The 20,522-nt window shown below is 45.0% G+C and overlaps 1 protein-coding gene across 2 annotated transcripts in view; it reads left to right on the forward strand.

Annotated features, from left to right (window-relative positions):
- LOC141272793 (protein-glutamine gamma-glutamyltransferase E-like) overlaps window positions 1-20,522 on the forward strand; it is a 117,767-nt gene that overhangs the window by 52,754 nt on the left and 44,491 nt on the right. For both annotated transcript variants that reach the window (XM_073683860.1, XM_073683861.1), the window contains exons 8-9: window positions 15,659-15,762; window positions 20,146-20,388. In XM_073683860.1, the coding sequence (XP_073539961.1) occupies window positions 15,659-15,762; window positions 20,146-20,388 (347 nt within the window). The remainder of the gene's footprint in view (window positions 1-15,658; window positions 15,763-20,145; window positions 20,389-20,522) is intronic.

Below are 20,522 nucleotides of genomic sequence, written 5' to 3' on the forward strand. Positions count from 1 at the left end.
CATTATAAGCTGACATCAACCCCAGCCCTATTACCCCCTGCCACCGCTACAGGGCAGCGTGGAAGAGCGAGGCTAAGTGCCAGAATTGGCGCATCCTATGAATGCGCCATTTCTGGGGCGGCTGACGGCTGGTGTTTCTAGCCTGGGAGGGGGCCAATATTCATGGCACCCTTCCTGGGCTATTAATATCAGCCCCCAGCTGTCTGCCTAGCCTTTGCTAGCTATTAAATTAGGGGGGACCCCACGTCATTTTTTTTGGGGGGTCCCCCATTTTAATAGCTAGTAAAGGCTATGTATTCAGCTGGGGGCTCATATTAGTAGCCTGGGAAGCTCCGTGGGTATTACCCCCTTCCCAGGCTTCAAACATCTGCCCCAGCTGTCTGCTTAACCTCCGCTAGAGACTAAAATTAAGGGGAACCCCACGCCAATTTTTTTTAATAATAAATCCTTTATTTTAATACTAAATGACAAGTACAGTAACCAACACTATCACTGTACTTCATATATATGTGACTGACATGTTTCTATCTATCTAATCTATGTGTGAAGCTCTATTCTGTCTGTTATAAATTGTCGGGTACAGTTGCTGAATTGCCGGCCGGCTTTTTTAAAGAGACAGTCCATGAAAACACTATTATATTTTTTAATAAATCCTTTACACTAAATAACAAGTACAGTAAGCAACATTGTCAGTGTACTTCATATATATGTGACTGACATGTTTCTATCTATCTAATCTATGTGTGAAGCTCTATTCTGTCTGTTATAAATTGTCGGGTACAGATGCTGAATTGCCGGCCGGCTTTTTTAAAGAGACAGTGCATGAAAACACTATTATATTTTTTAATAAATCCTTTACACTAAATGACAAGTACAGTAAGCAACACTGTCACTGTACTTCATATATATGTGACTGACATGTTTCTATCTATCTAATCTATGTGTGAGGCTCTATTCCTTCTTGTCTAAATTGTCGGGTACCGGTGTATGCCGCTGCTGAATTGCCGGCCGGCTTTTTTAAAGAAAGCGTCTTCTGAGCAGTTTGTCAGCTTTTGGACACCTTTGAAGGTGTTTTCTATGTGTTTCTATGTGTTTTTGTTTGCCTGCCATTGGTTTTAACGGTGTTCGACGGTGTTCTAAGGTGTTCGACGAACAGTTCGACGAACAGTTCCTCGAACATCCCGGTGTTCGACGAACCGAACCGAACCCGAACACTACGGGGGTGGCTCAACACTAGCCATAACTGAGCTGTGAGAACAGCTGATCTGGGGGGGTGCCAGGTGTCACAGCCACACAGATCAGACATTGATGCCTTATCCTAAGGATGAGTTATCAATGTTAAAGTTGACAACCCCTTTAAATTTACTAAATATGTCTCTGGGCTGGTAGAGAACACAAACTCACCCAGTGACCCAGACTGCTGCTGATTGGGGCAGGAACGACAACACACTGCGACTGACTGCTGGTCTGGAGCGGATTAGACTGCCGCCAGGGGTGTACAAAAAAATCAAGGGGCGCCATAGCAAAAATCCTAATAGTCCTGCACATAACATGATGGCCCCATATACAGTGCTGCACATAATATGATGGCCCCACATACACTCCTGCACACAGTATGATGTCCCATATACAGTCCTGCACATAGTATGATGGCCCCACATACAGTCCTGCACATAGTATGATGGTCCCACATACAGTCCTGCACATAATAAGATGTCCCCACATACAGTCCTGCACATAGTATGATGGTCCCACATACAGTCCTGCACATAAAATGATGGTCCCACATACAGTCCTGTACATGGTATGATGGTCCCACATACAGTCCTGTACATGGTATGATGGCTCCACATATAGTCCTGCACATAGTATGATGGCTCCACATATAGTCCTGCACATAGTATGATGGTCCCACATACAGTCCAGTACATGGTATGATGGTCCCACATACAGTCCTGTGTGTGACCCACGTAGAAGCCCTACCCTGGGAGATGGGGGACTCGGAGTCGGGTCCTGCAATGTAGATGGGGTGCAGCCGTGGCCCGGACCCGCTCCGTGCCCAGGGTCGTCACACTAAAACAAAGAGATGGTATGGGCTTATCCGGATTGAGTGGCTGATCTCGACTACGCCACCTGTGGCACCTGGTGAAGGCCACAAGCGTTGCTGCAGTCCGCCGAGGCACGGTGTTATGGCAGCCGAAGTTGTTACTACTCCTCACAGGCGGAGCAGGGCCTCAGGGCAGAGGGCCAGGATGGAGGGGGGTAGTAGTCCGGGAGGTCTGGTACCGCGCAATGTGGTGTGATGCAGAATAAAGAGTCCGGAGGCCATAAGGGTTAACTTCCAGGGTTTTTACTCACATTGTAGAGTACAGCTGCAAGGCTTCTCCCTGCTCCTCACGGGGTTCTGCGGTCACCAGTGACGAGGGGGGGTCCGACAACCTCCGAGTAGATCCAGCGTTCAATCAGGACCCCGCACCAGAGTGTTCCTAGACTACAGACCGGGTCCTCTTTCCTGTCTGTGTGTGTGTAGATAGGCCGGGTCTCCCTCTGAACTCCTCTCAGAAAAAGGGTACGGGTGGCAGCTCCGCTCCTTCCGATACCCGGTGGGATCCTCAGGGCCTACCGGGCTTTCCTGACTAGGACGTGGAGTAGCAAGTTCAGGTGTCGGGGGCCGGTACCCCTCTTGCAGCCGGACTCCCTCTGAGTATATCAGGTGGTGAGGACAGGTGGTGTATACCGCTCCGTCTGCATCCTCCCTGGGATCCATTTGCTGTGGAGCTACACTCTTGAGCTCCGGGCCTTCTTGATCATGGTCCTTGACCGGGTTGAGACATTCATTGTCTACAACCTGCCCCTCAACCCAAGGCTGAGGTACGAGGGACGTGTCTCCGTCCTCTGCAGGCCCACACAGGATCCACGCTCAGGGAGGGAGATCACGATAATTGACAGTCAAAAGAACCTAGAACCAAAATGGCTTTTTATTAAATATGAAATTTAAAGTGTCACTAGAATGTGAGTCGTCCACCCTCACCCACTAAATGGTTCCCCTAACTCTTGGTTCCCCAGTCTCCCTGTAACCAGGAGGGCAGCACCTAGTGCATTCTAGCCCCCTCTGGTGGGAGAAGTGTGGTGTTGGATGTGGAGGTGGAGTCCTGATCATCACACTGCTCTTACCTCAGAGGAGGAACACTACACTCCATTAAAGAAGTGCAGCATCCCTGTGGCGGTCGAACCCTCAGGGGCGCCACACCTGCACATAGTATGATGGCCCACATATAGTCCTGCACATAGTATGATGGCCCCACATACAGTCCTGCACCTAATAGGATGGTCCCGCATACAGTCCTGCACATTGTATGATGGTCCCATATATAGTCCTGCACACAGTATGATGGTCCCACATACAGTCCTGCACATACTATGATGGCCCCGCATACAGTCCTGCACATTGTATGATGGTCCCATATATAGTCCTGCACACAGTATGATGGTCCCACATACAGTCCTGCACATACTATGATGGCCCCACATACAGTCCTGCACACAGTATGATGGTCTCACATACAGTCCTGTACATGGTATGATGGTCCCACATACAGTCCTGCACATAGTATGATGGCCCCACATACAGTCCAGCACATAGCATGATGGCCCCACATACAGTCCTGTACATAGTATGATGGTCCCACATACAGTCCAGCACATAGTATGATGGCCCCACATACAGTCCTGTACATAGTATGATGGCCCCACATACAGTCTTGCACATAGTATGATGGCCCACATATAGTCCTGCACATAGTATGATGGCCCCACATACAGTCCTGCACATAGTATGATGGCCCCACATACAGTCCTGCACATAGTACGATGGCCCCACATACAGTCCAGCACATAGTATGATGGCCCCACATACAGTCCTGTACATAGTATGATGGTCCCACATGCAGTCCTGCACATAGTATGATGGCCCCACATACAGTCCTGTACATAATAAGATGGCCCCACATAGTATAGTATGATGGCCCCACATACAGTCATGCACATAGTATGATGGCCCCACATACAGTCCTGCACATAGTATGATGGTCCCACATACAGTACTGCACATAGTATGATGGTCCCACGTACAGTCATGTACATAGTATGATGGTCCCTGATGGTCCCACATACAGTCCTGCACATAGTATGATGGCCCCACATACAGTCCTGCACATGGTATGATGGTCCCACATACAGTCCTGCAGAGAGTGTGATGGTCCCACATACCGTCTCGCACATAGTATGATGGCCCCACATACAGTCCTGTACATAGTATAATGGTCCAACATACAGTCCTGTACATAGTATGATGGTCCCACATACAGTCCTGTACATAATAAGATGGTCCCACATACAGTCCTGCACATAGTATGATGGCCCCACATACAGTCCTGTACATAATAAGATGGGCCCACATAGTATAGAATGATGGCCCCACATACAGTCCTGCACATAGTATAATGGCCCCACATACAGTCCTGCATATAGTATGATGGCCCCTCATACAGTCCTGCACATAGTATAATGGTCCCACATACAGCCCTGCACATAGTATGATGGCCCCACACACAGTCCTGCACATTGTATGATGGTTCCACATACAGTCCTGCACATACTATAATGGTCCCACATACAGTCCTGCACATAATATGATGGTCCCACATACAGTCCTGCACATAGTATGATGGTCCCACATACCGTCCTGCACATAGTATGATGGCCTCACATGCAGCCCTGCACATAGTATGATGGTCCCACATACAATCCTGCACCTAATATGATGGCTCCATATATAATGGCTCACATAGTATGATGGCCCCCTTTGTATAATAGCCCCCACATATAATGGCCCCCACATATAATGGCCCCCTTGGTATGATGGCCCCCACATATGATGGCCCCCTCATATAATGGCCCCCACATATAATGGCCCCCTTGGTATGATGGCCCCCACATATAATGGCCCCCTTGGTATGATCGCCTCCACATATAATAGCCCCATATATAATTGCCCCCACATATAATGTCCCCCTTGGTATGATGGACCCATCATATAATGGCCCCCACATATAATGGCCCCCATGGTATAATGGCCCCCACGGTATGATGGCCCCAGCATATAATGGTCCCAACTTATAATGGCCCCTTTGGTATGATGGCCCCCTTGGTATGATGGCCCCCTTATATGATGGTCCCACAAAGTACTGTTTAATTATAACAAAAAAAAATACTCACCTACCTTGGCGGCTCCTGTGTTGCTGGGGCTGGAGGTGGGAGAGCAGAGCGCGCGCTCTCTGCTCACAGAATGCGCTGACACATAGCAGTGTCAGCGCGTTCCCAGCCACTCCAGCCATGGGTGCGTCGCACTCACAGCGTTCAAATGATGAACGCTGCGTGTGCGTGCGCCCTGCCCCTGGTGATGCCAAGCCACCGGGGCAGGCACCCGAACTATTAAAGGAGCCGGCAGCCGTAAAAACTGTCCGGCGGCCCCTCAAGCAGTGCCAGACCACGGCCCACCGGGAAAGTGCCCAGTAGGGCAGATTAGCAATCTGGGCCTGCCTGGAAGCATCTCTGACTCCCAGGTCACTGCTGTCAACAATGTTGTCAGAGTATTATGCCACTTTTACGGACTCACAGTAAAACATACAAAAACGAAACCAAAATGGATTTTCCTGGGAAAAAATGTTAAGGAACACCCTTTCCAGGGTAATTGACTTGTATATAAGGCAAAATAAATACACAAAAGTAAAACTTCTCCTCCACACCTTGGGCTATGTTCACACGTAGCGTTTTTGATGTGTTTTTGCACTTTTGCATTGCTTTCAACAGTGAAAAAAACATTTACCAGTAAATGTCATTTTACAATTTTACTACCTTATCTGGCCATGTGGTGTGTGAGACCTAATCAGACACATCCTGCTTCATTTATGAAGGAGGGACTCTGAAAGTCACAAAGCCTATTTTTATAGGACCATCAAGCGGCCTTTACTATTCTTAAAGGGAGAGCATTCGACCCTCACTACTGTTAAAGGGCCATCGGCTTGCTATGCTTTGTTATTCCCATTATTAAGGAGCAGGACTCCTATACTATTATAGCGTATGCAGTGACTGCAATGGCTGACAAAATTTGGGAAAAATCCCAATAACAATTTAAAGACACATAGAGGTGGGCCACAGTAACGACATGTTCCCATTAGAAAGGAGCGGGTCTGCTATACAGTTATAGCCCATTAGAAAGGTGTGGGTCTGCTATACAATTATAGGGTATGCAGTGAGCACAACGGCTGCCAAAATTTTGGAAAAACCCCAATAATAATTTAAAGACACAAAGAGGTGGGCCACAGTAACTAAATGTTCCCATTAGAAAGGTATGAGTCTGCTGTACAATTATAGGGTATGCAGTGAGTACAACGGCTGCCAAAATTTGTGAAAAACCCCAATAACAATTTAAAGACACGTAGAGCGGGGCCTCAGTAACAAAATGTTCCCATTAGAAAGGAGCTTATCGGCTATACAGTTATATGGTATGCAGTGAGTACAATGGCTGCCAAAATTCAGGAAAAACCCCAATAACAAAGTAAAGACACACAGAGGCGGGCCTCAGTAACGAGTACGACATGTTCCCATTAGAAAGGAGCGGGTCTGCTATACAGTTATAAGGTATGCAGTAAGTACAACGACTGCCAAAATTTGGGAAAAACCCCAATAACAATTTAAAGACACATAGAAGTGGGCCTCAGTAACGAGTATGACATGTTCCGATTAGAAAGGAGTGGGTCTGCTGTACAGTTATAGGGTGTGCAGTGAGTACAACGGCTGCCAAAATTTGGGAAAAAAACCCCAATAACAATTTAAAGACACACAGAGGTGGGCCTCAGTAACGAGTACGACATGTTCCCATTAGAAAGGGGCGGATCTGCTATACAGTTATAGGGTATGCAGTGAGTACAATGGCTGCCAAAATTCAGGAAAAACCCCAATAACAATTTAAAGACACATAGAGGAGAGGTGGGCCTCAGTAACGAGTATGACATGTTTCCATTAGAAAGAAGTGGGTCTGCTATACAGTTATAGGGTATGCATTGAGTACAACGACTGCCAAAATTTGGGAAAAAACCCCAATAACAATTTAAAGACACATAGAGGTGGGCCTCAGTAACAATATGTTCCCATTAGAAATGAGCGGGTCTCCCATACTGTTCTTGCATATGCAGTGACTGCAACGGCTACCAAAAATTTGGAGGCACTCCAATGCCCCTTGCAAGAGACATAGAGGAGGGCCTCCTGAAATGTTTTTTCCCATTATTAGGAAGAGGGTCTCCCATACTATTTGCCTATGCAGTGAATGCAATGGATGAGAAAAATATGGAGGCACTCCAATGCTCCTTGTAAGAGACGTAGAGGAGGGCCTTCTGAAAGAAATGTTCCCATTATTAGGAAGTGGGTCTCCCATACTGTTTTCCTATGCAGTGAATGCAACGGCTGCCAAAAATTTGGAGGCACTCCAATGTCCCTTTCAAGAGACATAGAGGAGGGCCTCCTAAAAAAAAAGGTTCTCATTATTAGGAAGTGGGTCTCCCATACGGTTTGCCTATGCAGTGAATGCAATGGCTGCCAAAAATTTGGATACAATCCAATGCCCCTTGCAAGAGACGTAAAGGAGGGCCTCTTGAAAACAATGTTCCCATTAGGAAGTGGGTCTCCCATACTGTTTGCCTATGCAGTGAATGCAACGGCTGCCAAAAATTTGGAGGCACTCCAATGCCCCTTGCAAGAGATGTAGAGGAGGACCTCCTGAAGAAAATGTTCCCATTATTAGGAAGTGAATCTCCCATTCTTTTTTCCTATGCAGTGAATTCAACGGCTGGCAAAAATTTGGAGGCACTCCAATGCTCCTTGCAAGAGATGTAGAGGAGGGCCTCCTGAAATTTTTTTCCCCTTATTAGGAAGTGGGTCTCCCATACTGTTTGCCTATGCAGTGAATGCAATGGCTGCTAAAAATTTGGAGGCACTCCAATGTCCCTTGCAAGAGACATAGAGGAGGGCCTCCTGAAAAAAAGGTTCCCATTATTAGGAAGTGGGTCTCCCATACTGTTTGCCTATGCAGTGAATGCAAAGGCTGCCAAAAATCAGGAGGCACTCCAATGCATCTTGCAAGAGACGTAGAGGAGGGCCTCATGAAACAATGTTCCCATTATTAAGAAGTGGATCTCCCATACTGTTTTCCTATGCAGTGAATACAACGGCTGCCAAAAATTTGGAGGCACTCCAATGCCCCTTGCAAGAGACGTAGAGGAGGGCCTGCTGAAAATTTTTTCCCATTATTAGGAAGTGGGTCTCCCATACTGTTTGACTATGCAGTGAATGCAATGGTTGCCAAAAGTTTGGAGGCACTCCAAGGCCCCTTGCAAAAGACGTAGAGGAGGACCTCCTGAAAACAATGTTCCCATTGAGTATGCAGTGAGTGCAACGGCTGCCAAAATTTGGGAAAAACTCCAATAACAATTTAATGACACATAGAGGTGGGCCTCAATAACAACATGTTCCCATTAGAAAGGAGCTGGTCTCCCATACTGTTCTTGCGCATGTAGTAACTGCAACGGCTGCCAAAAATTTGAAGGCACTAGAATGCCCCATGCAAGAGTCATAGAGGAGTGCCTCCTGAAATTTTTTTCCCATTATTAGGAAGTGGGTATCCCATACTATTTGCCTATGCAGTGAATGCAACGGCTGCCAAAAATTTGGAGGCACTCCAATGTCCCTTGCAAGAGACGTAGAGGAAGGCCTCCGGAAAACAATGTTCCCATTAGGAAGTGAGTCTCCCATACTGTTTGCCTATGCAGTGAATGCAACGGCTGCCAAAATTTGGAGGCACTCCAATGCCCCTTGCAAGAGATGTAGAGGAGGACCTCCTGAAGAAAATGTTCCCGTTATTAGGAAGTGGATCTCCCATACTGTTTGCCCATGAAGTGAATGCAATGGCTGCCAAAAATTTGGAGGCACTCCAGTGCCCCTTGCAAGAGACATAGAGACGCGCCTCCTGAAAAAAATGTTCCCATTATTAGGAAGTGGATCTCCCATACTGTTTGCCTATGCAGTGAATGCAACGGCTGCCAAAAATTTGGAAGCACTCCAATACCCCTTGCAAGAGACGTAGAGGAGGTGATATGGTACATATGGTGGTGAATGATATGGTAATGGAGAATGAGGGGAAGGAGGAGGACAAGAGCAAATAGACAAATCAGGAAGCGTATACCCATGTCTCTGTGAGAAGAGGTGCATGGGAATGGACCTCCCATAAAAAAGACACTGGATTTGAGTTTGTTATGCTGCTATCAGTCTGTGGTGTTGAGAAGTCTGGCTCAATCCAGCCCTTGTTCATTTTTTTAAGAGTCAGCCTGTCAGCCTTTTCAGTTGACAGACGGACGCGCCTATCAGTTATAATTCCACCAGTGGCACTAAAAACTCGCTCTGAAAAAATGCTAGCAGCAGGGCAGGCCAGGACCTCCAAGGCATAGAGAGACAGTTCATGCCACGTGTCCATCTTGGATGCCCAATAATTATAAGACACAGATGAATCATGGAGAACATTGGTATGGTCGGCATCTTCTCAAACTTTTCCCTCCTTGTGAGAGTACCCCGCACATCAGGGCCTGTGCGATGGGATTGTCTGAGAAAACTGTCCCAGAACTTTGACAGTGGTCCCCTGCCTCTGCTGGATTGGATTTGTGTCTCTCTCGCCACTACTTCTTGTTTGTCCAATGAACTATGACCTCTGCAACCAGCGTTTTCAGATGGGAATTTTTTTAATAATTCCGCAACAAGGGCTTTTTGGTATTGCCCCATGTTATTAGGCCTGTCTGCCGCTGAAATAAGAGATAGAGAGTTCTTGTAGCATGGGTATAGAAGTGTCATCAACCAGTAATGACTGTCACCCAAAATTTGGACAACGCGAGAGTCATGGAAAAGAGGATGACTGACCATGTTCTCCTCCTCATCCTCATCCTCCTCCTCCTCTTCCTCCTCCTTCCTGTCCTCAGGCCATTTATACTGAAGAGACGGTATGACAGTTGTGCAGGTTGTACCGTCCATACCGCAAGAAACTAGCTCCTGTTCTTCCTCCTTCTCCTCCTCTTTCTCATTGTCACCCAATACACACTGAGCTGTGTGGAATCACCCTGTATGGTTCCTTGCTCCATCTCATCATGCTCTGCCTGCTATGCATCCTCTTTAATTGTGAGCAGAGAGTGTTTCAGAAGACAGAGAAGCTGGATGGTGATGCTAATTATGGCATCATCGCTGCTCACCATCTTGGTGAAGTCCTCAAAGTTTTGGAGGATGGTACATATGTCTGACATCCATGTCCACTCCAGAGGTCTAATACCGACGGCCTTGTTGATGCTGGTAGTCAACAACTGCCCTCTTCTGCTCACAAATCCTTCCCAATATCTGCAATGTATAGTTCCAATGCATGGGGACATCGCACATCAGTCGGTGAGCTGGAAGCTGCAAATGCTGCTGAAGCACGGCAAAAGTGGCAGAAGCTGTTGCTGACTTTCTAAAAGGGGTACACATGCGGCGTTTTGAGAAACTGCTGACCCACGGGTTTAAGCACATGGGCCAGGCATGGTATGTGTATGAACTCGCCTCGCTTCAGAGCCGCCACCATTGTCACACATGACCATGCCTGGCTGTAGGTTCAGCGGTGTCAGCCACACATCTGCCTGCTCTTTCAGAGCTGTCCACAACTCTTCACCATTGTGCTGTTTGTCACCTATGCATATTAGCTTCAGCACAGCCTGTTGCCGCTTGGCCGAGGCAGTGCTGTAGTGCTTCCAGCTTCTGACTGATGTGGTCATTTCGGACATGAAGGCAGAAGAGGAGGAGGAGGAGCAGTAGCTGTGGAATGTGGGGGTAACCCTGATTAACCTAGTGCCCGCAATCCTCGGTGTCGTGAGGACTTGTTCTGGCTTCCACTATATTAACCCAGTGTGCAATCAGCGAAATGTACTGTCCCTGCCCACAAGCACTTGTCCACATGTCCATTGTTAGGTGGACTTTCACAGTAACTGCATTGTTGAGGGCACAGCTAATGTTGTGGGACACGTGCTTGTGTAATGCGGGACTGCACACCGGGGAAAGTAGTGGCAGCTGGTAACCGAGTACCGAGGGACGGCCACCACCATCAGGATGCGGAAAGCTTCCATCTCCACGAGCCTAAAAGGCAACCTTTCGAGCACAAGCATTTGCGAAATGTGTGAATTTAGTAGTGTGGCCTGTGGGGTGTTGGCTGAGTATTTGCACTTGCGTTTCAAGTAGGGACAACTGAATGCTGTGCTGAGACAAGGAAGTGGACGTGCTTGCTGATGGTGCTAGTTGAGAGTGTGCAATGACATGTGCAGGGCGGGAGGCATCTTCGCATGCGCCATGGACAGGGGATTGGCGTGCACGCACACCAGCGAAAGAAGCAGTGGTGTCACTCGCAGACACTGCTTCTGGACCCTGGTGTTTGGCCTACTTAGTCGGGTGCTTTGCTGCCATGTGCCTGATCATGCTGGTGGTGGTCAGGCTGCTAATTTTGCTAACCCTGTTGATGCTGGCCTTTCGGGTGGTGCAAATGGCTTTTTTGGGGTTATCTGCAGAGTCTTTAAAAAACAACCAGACTTGGAAAGTCCTAACAGTTGTACTGGCAACTTCCGTCTTGTTGGTGTTACAGGGAACGCTATCCCGCCTTGTGTCTGCGGCCACCACACTGCTTTTTCCTACTTGTTATGGTGCTACGCCTCCCTTCCCCTGTGTGCTGCTGTCCTCGCTCTGCATGTCCCCCTGCCAAATTGGCTCAGTTACTATATCATCCACCACCTCGTCTTCCACTTCCACACCCTGGTCCTCCACCTTAATTTTTGGCAATTGTGTCTCATCATCATCCACCTCTTGCAACAGTAATTGCACTTTCCCACCGTTGCCTTCATGTGACCGTGGCTGCTCAAATATTTGGGCATCGCTACACGCGCTCTTCTCTTGACCCGCTTGAAGCTGGCCGGGCAAGAAGCCCGAATCTATAAATGGAAAAGTGAACAACTCTTCTGAGTGTCCAAGTGTGATCAGTTGTCTTTGGGCACTCAGCATCGTGGGATGCCCGAAGGAAGATCAGGGTGAGGAATATGTGGTTCAGACTCACGGCTACTGAGACTTGGCCATGTGGAGGACAGGGTGGAGGTGGTGGTGGCAAAGTGACTGGAAGCATTATCTGCTATCCAACCAACAACCTTTTGACACTGCTTTGTGTTCAATAGTGGTGTTCTGCGGTCCCCTAGTAATTGGGACAGGAAGGTCGAGCGACAAGATGTGGGTGTTTGTTGTGTCCCAATTTCAGTTTGCCCACGCCTCGGCCTCTGCATGCACCATCACCATCACATCCACTTCCCCGTCCCTTGCCACGCGCCTTGCCCATTTTAAATGGAGGACAATATTTTTCACATTCACTACAAATGGCTTGATTTGAACCGCAGCTATATGTGATACGTCTGACGGGCAACCACGGTTTTAAATAGCGGGCCTGTAGGTTACTATTCTTCACAGCGACCTCATGTGAACAGCTTCACTGACACACTGCAACAAAATGTAAATGGAGGCCAGAAATGACTGAATTTGGACCACAGTTATATGTGATACATCTGACGAACAACCACGGTTTTAAATAGCGGGCCTGTAGTTTACTAATACTATTCTTCGCAGGGACCTCGTGTGAATAGCTTTACTGACACACTGCAACAAAATGTAAATGGAGGCCAGAAATGGCTGAATTTGGACCGCAGTTATATGTGATACGTCTGACGAACAACCACGGTTTTAAATAGCGGGCCTATAGGTTACTATTCTTCACAGCGACCAAGTGTGAATAGTTTCACTGATACACTGCAACAAACTTAATGGAGGCCAATATTTTCCACATTCACTACAAATTTCGGGATTTTTATTGCTGTAATATGGAAAAGATCGGGCTGTATTCTGCAGTGCTAAAAAGCAAATGAAGCAGAAAAATGGTGTACTCTGGATAGCTTTTTAAGCAAATAATCTGGATTAAGATAAAACAAAATTAGCCCTGTCCCCTGATATCTGGGGCTATAGTGCTGGCCAAAAGTATTGGCACCCCTGCAATTCTGTCAGATAATACTCAGTTTCTTCCTGAAAATGATTGCAATCACAAATTCTTTGGTATTATTCTCTTCATTTAATTTGCTTGCAAGGAAAAAACACAAAAGAGAATGAAGCAAAAATCAAATCATTGATCATTTCACACAAAACTCCAAAAAAGGGCCGGACAAAAGTATTGGCACCCTCAGCCTAACACTTGGTTGCACAACCTTTAGCCAAAATAACTGCACACAACCGCTTCCGGTAACCATCAATGAGTTTCTTACAATGCTCTGCTGGAATTGTAGACCATTCTTCGTTGGCAAACTGCTCCAGGTCCCTGATATTTGAAGGGTGCCTTCTCCAAACTGCCATTTTGAGATCTCTCCACAGGTGTTCTATGGGATTTAGGTCTGGACTCATTGCTGGCCACCTTAGAAGTCTCCAGTGCTTTCTCTCAAACCATTTTATAGTGCTTTTGGAAGTGTGTTTTGGGTCATTGTCCTGCTGGAAGACCCATGACCTCTGAGGGAGACCCAGCTTTCTCACACTGGGCCCTACATTATGCTGCAAAATTTGTTGGTAGTCTTCAGACTTCATAATGCCTTGCACACGGTCAAGCAGTCCAGTGCCAGAGGCAGCAAAGCAACCCCAAAACATCAGGGAATCTCCGCCATGTTTGACTGTAGGGACCGTGTTCTTTCATTTGAATGCCTCTTTTTTTTTCCTGTACACTCTATGTTGATGCTTTTTCCCAAAAAGCTCTACTTTTGTTTCATCTGACCAGAGCACATTCTTCCAAAACATTTTAGGCTTTCTCAGGTAAGTTTTGGCAAACTTCAGCCTGTTTTTTTTATGTCTCGGGGTAAGAAGTGGGGTTTTCCTGGGTATCCTACCATACAGTCCCTTTTCATTCAGACGCCGACGGATAGTACGGGTTGACACTGTTGCACCCTCGACTGCAGGGCAGCTTGAACTTGTTTGGATGTTAGTCGAGGTTCTTTATCCACCATCCGCACAATCTTGCGTTGAAATCTCTCGTCAATTTTTCTTTTCCGTCCACATCTAGGGAGGTTAGCCACAGTGCCATGGGCTTTAAACTTCTTGATGACACTGCGCACGGAAGACACAGGAACATTCAGGTCTTTGGAGATGGACTTGTAGCCTTGGGATTGCTCATGCTTCCTCACAATTTGGTTTCTCAAGTCCTCAGACAGTTCTTTGGTCTTCTTTCTTTTCTCCATGCTCAATGTGGTACACACAAGGACACGGGACAGAGGTTGAGTCAACTTTAATCCATGTTAACTGGCTGCAAGTGTGATTTAGTTATTGCCAACACCTGTTAGGGGCCACAGGTAAGTTACTGGTGCTGTTAATTACACGAATTAGAGAAGCATCACATGATTTTTCAAAGGGTGCCAATACTTTTGTCCACACCCTTTTTTAGGTTTGGTGTGGAATTATATCCAATTTGGCTTTAGGACAATTCTTTTTGTGTTTTTTTCATTGAAGACAAATTAAATGAAGAGAATAATACCAAAGAATTTGTGATTGCAATCATTTTCAGGAAGAAACTGAGTATTATCTGACAGAATTGCAGAGGTGCCAATACTTTTGGCCAGCAGTGTATGTCTACAATTATCTGTAACAGCAGGATCAGTCAGAATGTGCAATGGACCCTCTTGTGCTGTATACACTGTCTGCCAGAAACCATGCCTGCCTTGCTTTTTAAGCAAATAACCAGGATTAAGATAATAAAAAATAGCCTTGACCCCCGATATCTGGGGCTATGGTTACAAATATCTGTAACAGCAGGATCAGTCAGAACGTGCAATGGACCCTCTTGTGCTGTATACACTGCAGTCTGCCACAAACCCTGCCTGCCTGCCTAACTCCTGCTATCACCACTGAATATGTGCAGCTGGATTAGTCCTCAGAAGGACTTTTAGTTCAGATGGATATATATATATATGTTGTGGATTACCTATACTAACTATAAACAAGCAAATCTCTCCCTGACTCAGCAGCAGCTCTCCCTGCTCCTCCTGTTTCCGGGATAGACTGTGACGAACCTAGCGTCACCGAGTCTTAAATAGACCCGATGACGCTATGCGGCCAGCCAATCACTGTAATGCCACAACCAACATGGCTACAGCATTACAGTACATGGCAGGCAATCCCTGCATGTTCATTGGCTCTCTAAAGAGTGCCAAACATGCACGGCGGGGACCTGAGCTCCCGCCCGAGCAACCCAGAAATACTCGCCGAGCTTGTCAAGCACCCTGATGCTTAGGCGAGTACGCAGTAGTGGCGAGCACGTTCTCTCATTACTACTACTCATGACTCAAATAAATCCTTTTTTAATCTGCCTTATCTGCACTCAGTCTATGCCAACATACATTAATGTTTAAATGAAAGATTTTAAAGGCTGTAAATGCACTGTCCTATCAGAGATAATGACAAAAATGGTCTTTTCCAGGAATTTCCATTGCTGGAATGAGGGCTGGCTGAGCCGGAGTGATCTAGGTGCCTATTATAGTGGATGGCAAATCTATGATTCAACGCCACAAGAAAGGAGTGACGGTAAAATAAAAACATTGAAATACCTGGTGTCCTTATAGAAAAACACATGGAATAAGAAATACTAAGCGTGCTTTCCCCTGCTCTTCTCTGAGTTTAATAGCAATCTAACACATATTGGTTTCTAGGGATACACTGAGCCTAAAATGAGTAATCAAGATTCCAACCCATTGTGTGCTACAGGGAAGTTTAGGAAATGATTGCTTAGGCTTTGCATTACCTAATATCAGGACTCAATGAAAGAACTGTTGTGATTTAGTAAACATACTATGACTGGTTTCACGTGTTTGACATTCACGGTCCGAGTACGGACACGATGTTCAGACTGTCTGCAGATCTCCTGACCTAAACTCAACAGCCTCCTAGGCATATATGAGGAAGTTTGTTCAAATCAGGAGACCTCTGTGTGGTCTGGACTCTGAATGTTGAACTTTTGATACTGGCAAGCGTGGAACTCAGAATAAATAATAATATATAAATACCACTATATACATTACATTATTGCAGCACACAAGTCAGCACTAAAATTGGTGGCAATCATCTCTGGAAATGCATAGCGCCATGACAGTAAGTTCCTTTGCTCTTTTTTTGTGGTACTTATGGCCTTGATAAAGATATTAAGCTACAGGCTCCTCCACCCAACAAGTCTATACTGTCCTGTTTCAGCTGCAGCAGGAGAGGTAGCATTACCAGAGCTGGAATAGATTCAGTAATCCAGAACCTCTCCAGTCATCTTGAGGGAGCTATTCTGTCCAAAATCAAGGCGGGAGTTGCACATAACAGATAATCAGTAGACATAGGCAATAAAAACAAACAAATAAAGGAACACACTTAGGGTGAGTAAGTATTGGCAACAAAGGAGAACCACATACAATGGGTACGGAAAGTATTCAGACCCCTTTAAATTTTTCACATCTTTGTTTCATTGCAGCCATTTGGTAAATTCTAAAAAGTTCATTTCTTTTCTCATTAACGTATACTCTGCACCCCATCTTGACTGAAAAAAACTGAAAAAAACAGAAATGTAGACATTTTTGCAAATTTATTAAAAAAGAAAAACTCTCACATGGTCATAAGTATTCAGACCCTTTGCTCAGTATTGAGTAGAAGCACCCTTTTGAGCTGGTACAGCCATGAGTCTTCCTGGGAATGATGCAACAAGTTTTTCACACCTGGATTTGGGGATCCTCTGCCATTCTTCCTTGCTGATCCTCTCCAGTTCCGTCAGGTTGGATGGTGAATGTTGGTGGACAGCCATTTTCAGGTCTCTCCTGAGATGGTCAATTGGGTGTAGGTCCAGGCTCTGGCTGGGCCAGTCAAGAATGGTCACAGAGTTGTTCTGAAGCCACTCCTTTGTGATTTTAACTGTGTGCTTAGGGTCATTGTTTTGTTGGAAGGTGAACCTTCGGCCAAGTCTGAGGTCCAGAGCTCTCTGGAAGAGGTTTTCATCCAGGATATCTCTGTACTTGGCCGCATTCATGTTTCCTTCAATTGCAACCAGTCGTCCTGTCCCTGCAGCTGAAAAACACCCCCATAGCATGATGCTGCCACCACCATGTTTCACTTTTGGGATTAAATTGGACAGGTGATGAGCAATGCCTGGTTTTCTCCACACATACCGCTTAGAATTATCACCAGAAAGTTCTATCTTTGTCTCATCAGACCAGAGAATCTTATTTCTCATAGTCTGGGAGTCCTTCATATGTTTTTGAGCAAACTATATATGGGCTTTCATATGTCTTGCACTGAGGAGAGGCTTCCGTCGGGCCACTCTGCCATGAAGGCCAGACTGTTGGAGGGCTGCAGTGATAGTTAACTTTGTGGAACTTTTTTCCATCTCCCTACTGCATCTATGGAGCTCAGCCACAGTAATCTTGGGGTTCTTCTTTACATCTCTGACTAAGGCTCTGCTCCCACGATTGCTCAGTTTGGGAACCCTGAGTACTGCATAAATTCTTTTGTAACCTTGGCTAGATCTGTGCCTTGCCACAATTCTGTCTCTGAGCTCCTCGGGCAGTTCCTATGATTCTCATTTGGTCTGACATGCACTGTGAGCTGTGAGGTCTTATATAGACAGGTGTGTGCCTTTCCAAATCAAGTCCTATCAGTTTAATTAAACATAGCTGGACTCCAATGAAGGAGTAGAACCATCTCAAGGAGGATCACAAGGAAATGGACAGCATGTGACTTAAATATTAGTGTCTGAGCAAAGGGTCTGAATACTTATGACCATGTGATATTTCAGTTTTTCTTTTTTAATAAATTTGCAAAAATTTCTACATTTCTGTTTTTTTCAGTCAAGATGGGGAGCAGAGTTTACTTTAATGAGAAAAAAAATTAACTTTTTAGAATTTACCAAATGACTGCAATGAAACAAAGAGTGAAAAATTTAAAGGAGTCTGAATACTTTCTGTACCCACGGTAAATGAAGAGTTCCCACCTTGGGAGCTTGGAGCACAACTCCACTAACAGGATGCAGACTCTGTCTTGAATCCACGGCTGAGCTTGCCAAAGAGCAAAGCCTAGTGGTAACAACAAAGTATCCAAGCATTTTTTGGGTAATTTCAAACTATACTCCAAAACAGAAAAAAAAAGAAAAAACTGACCAGGAAATTGCAAAACAATTTCTTGTTCAAGATTTCTCATTTATTTCCATTTTTTAGAGTAGTAATGCTATTCAAATTTCATATACTGTATTTCATGTTGGCATACTTAGCGTCGCAGAGTGCTACTTTGTTTTTTATTTGCATATGGAGGTAGCTGCTCCTAGTAAGCACCTGTTCACACCTATTTCTTGTTTTGGAAGTGCCGGACAGTTTTTACTTTTTTTTCTGTTTCTATGTATAAGCTTTGACTGAGCACTCCACCTCTATGCCACAGGCAATTTTAATTGCAGCAGGATATTATTATTCCACACACAAACAGACTTATATGTCTCTTGGAGAGGTGTTCACATTGATAGGGTCCTGGTATTTTGAGACACACTTTAACGTGGCTACCAGGTACACATGAATCGGCCAATTTATGCGCTAAGAGTTCTCATTTATTTCTATTTTCTAGAGCAGTAATGCTATTCAAATTTCATATATTTCATGTTGGCATACTTAGCGTTGCAGAGTGCTACTTTGTTTTTTATTTATACTCCAAAGCAGACCTTGGACAAGGTGATTAAAAACTTCTTTATTAAAATTTCAGTGCACAACGGGTTTTTGGGCTCAAGGGCCCCTTTTTCAATTGGCAGATATATAGACATAAAGGGCTGTCTGCTATTTATATAAAGACACAAACACCAAGGAATTAGAGACATAGGCCACTCTCAAAATACATAAATTGGATCAAACCATCAACATTTAAATTACTGTGACAACTGAAATACATTGTTATAACATCTCACAGGGGTAACAAATTGATCCCATGCTGTCACACAGTTGAAAGAACAGAGTTTGACATGTATGGTCTAGGAAGACCAACACATGGAAACACGCCAGGCTACTTGCAAAACCCGACATGATGCACAACAAAGTTCAGAGGACCGGGGTGTAGGGAGCAGAGCCCAGACCCGGAACAGGTGTATAGCAATTATTATTATCCTATGATGTAGCATTAATAAAAAAATAATAAATAAATAATCTCCCCAAAATAAATAAATAAATAAGCTAAAAATTGCTCTCAAAACCCCTCATTCAAACCTTGTGGGGATAAAGAATCAAGCTGAAAAATCGAAAACATTTCTTTCCTAAGCAATGTTTTATACCTATTTCCTCTGGATTCAGGAATAAGTTCAAATGGCATAACTGTAAAAGCAGAAAAATCACATTTTTGTATTTAAAGAGCAGGTTTAATTAAACTGTGGCTAACGTATCCATTAGTAATGATAGACCGATGTTTATTGATCCTGGCATGGAGACATTGGGTTGTCCGCCCAATATACTGTAAACTGCATGAACACTGAATTAAATAAATAACAAATGACAATGAACAATTCATAAAAGTAGAAATTTCAAAAATTTCACCTGTACTTGTACTAGTGAGAGTGGATCTGCGGTGTATTATATTGTTACAACATTTATGGATACCACATCTAAAGCTTCCTCTTATGAGTGGGAAAAGGCCATTTTTTGTGTGTCTGTTCTTTTTGCAATTATATTTTTATAGACTCAGATCTACGATATATAACACAAGGTGTGTCTGGGATAATATTGCTATGAATTGGGTCATTCTTTAATATTCTTAGGAAGTGAGTCATTCTTAAGTTTAGCTGGCAAATATCCAACAAAGGCTTGGCTACATTACAGATAGTGAGTACCTTTCAAGCTGCTTGCTTAATGTCAACTTCTATTATATGAATGGGACGTTTGTATGTAAGATCCCCATTTCTGTTTATAGGCATTTACCAACTAGGCCCTACATCTCAGCGTGCAGTAAAAGAAGGCGATGTGGATAAGCCATATGATACTCGCTTTGTGTTTTCGGAAACAAATGCCGATGTGATTAAAGTAATAGTACAGCGAGATGGAAGAAAAACTATGGGTGAAACAAATCGTACAAAAGTTGGACAACTCATTTGCACAAAGGCTGTGGGAAGTGATAGTTACGTCAATATCACAAGTGACTACAAGTATGCTGAAGGTACTGTAATATTACTATGTATAATACGTGACTCTACAACTTTTGGGAAACTGCAACTCCCAACATGCCAGGATGGTTACAGTTTCCCAGCAATTGAAAATTCAGAGTTTGAAAATCAATAATGTGGAATAATC

Source organism: Phyllobates terribilis, unplaced genomic scaffold, assembly GCF_046119375.1.
Source record: "Phyllobates terribilis strain yellow unplaced genomic scaffold, ASM4611937v1 Scaffold_5__5_contigs__length_657084704, whole genome shotgun sequence".
NCBI classification, from domain to species: Eukaryota; Metazoa; Chordata; class Amphibia; order Anura; family Dendrobatidae; genus Phyllobates; species Phyllobates terribilis.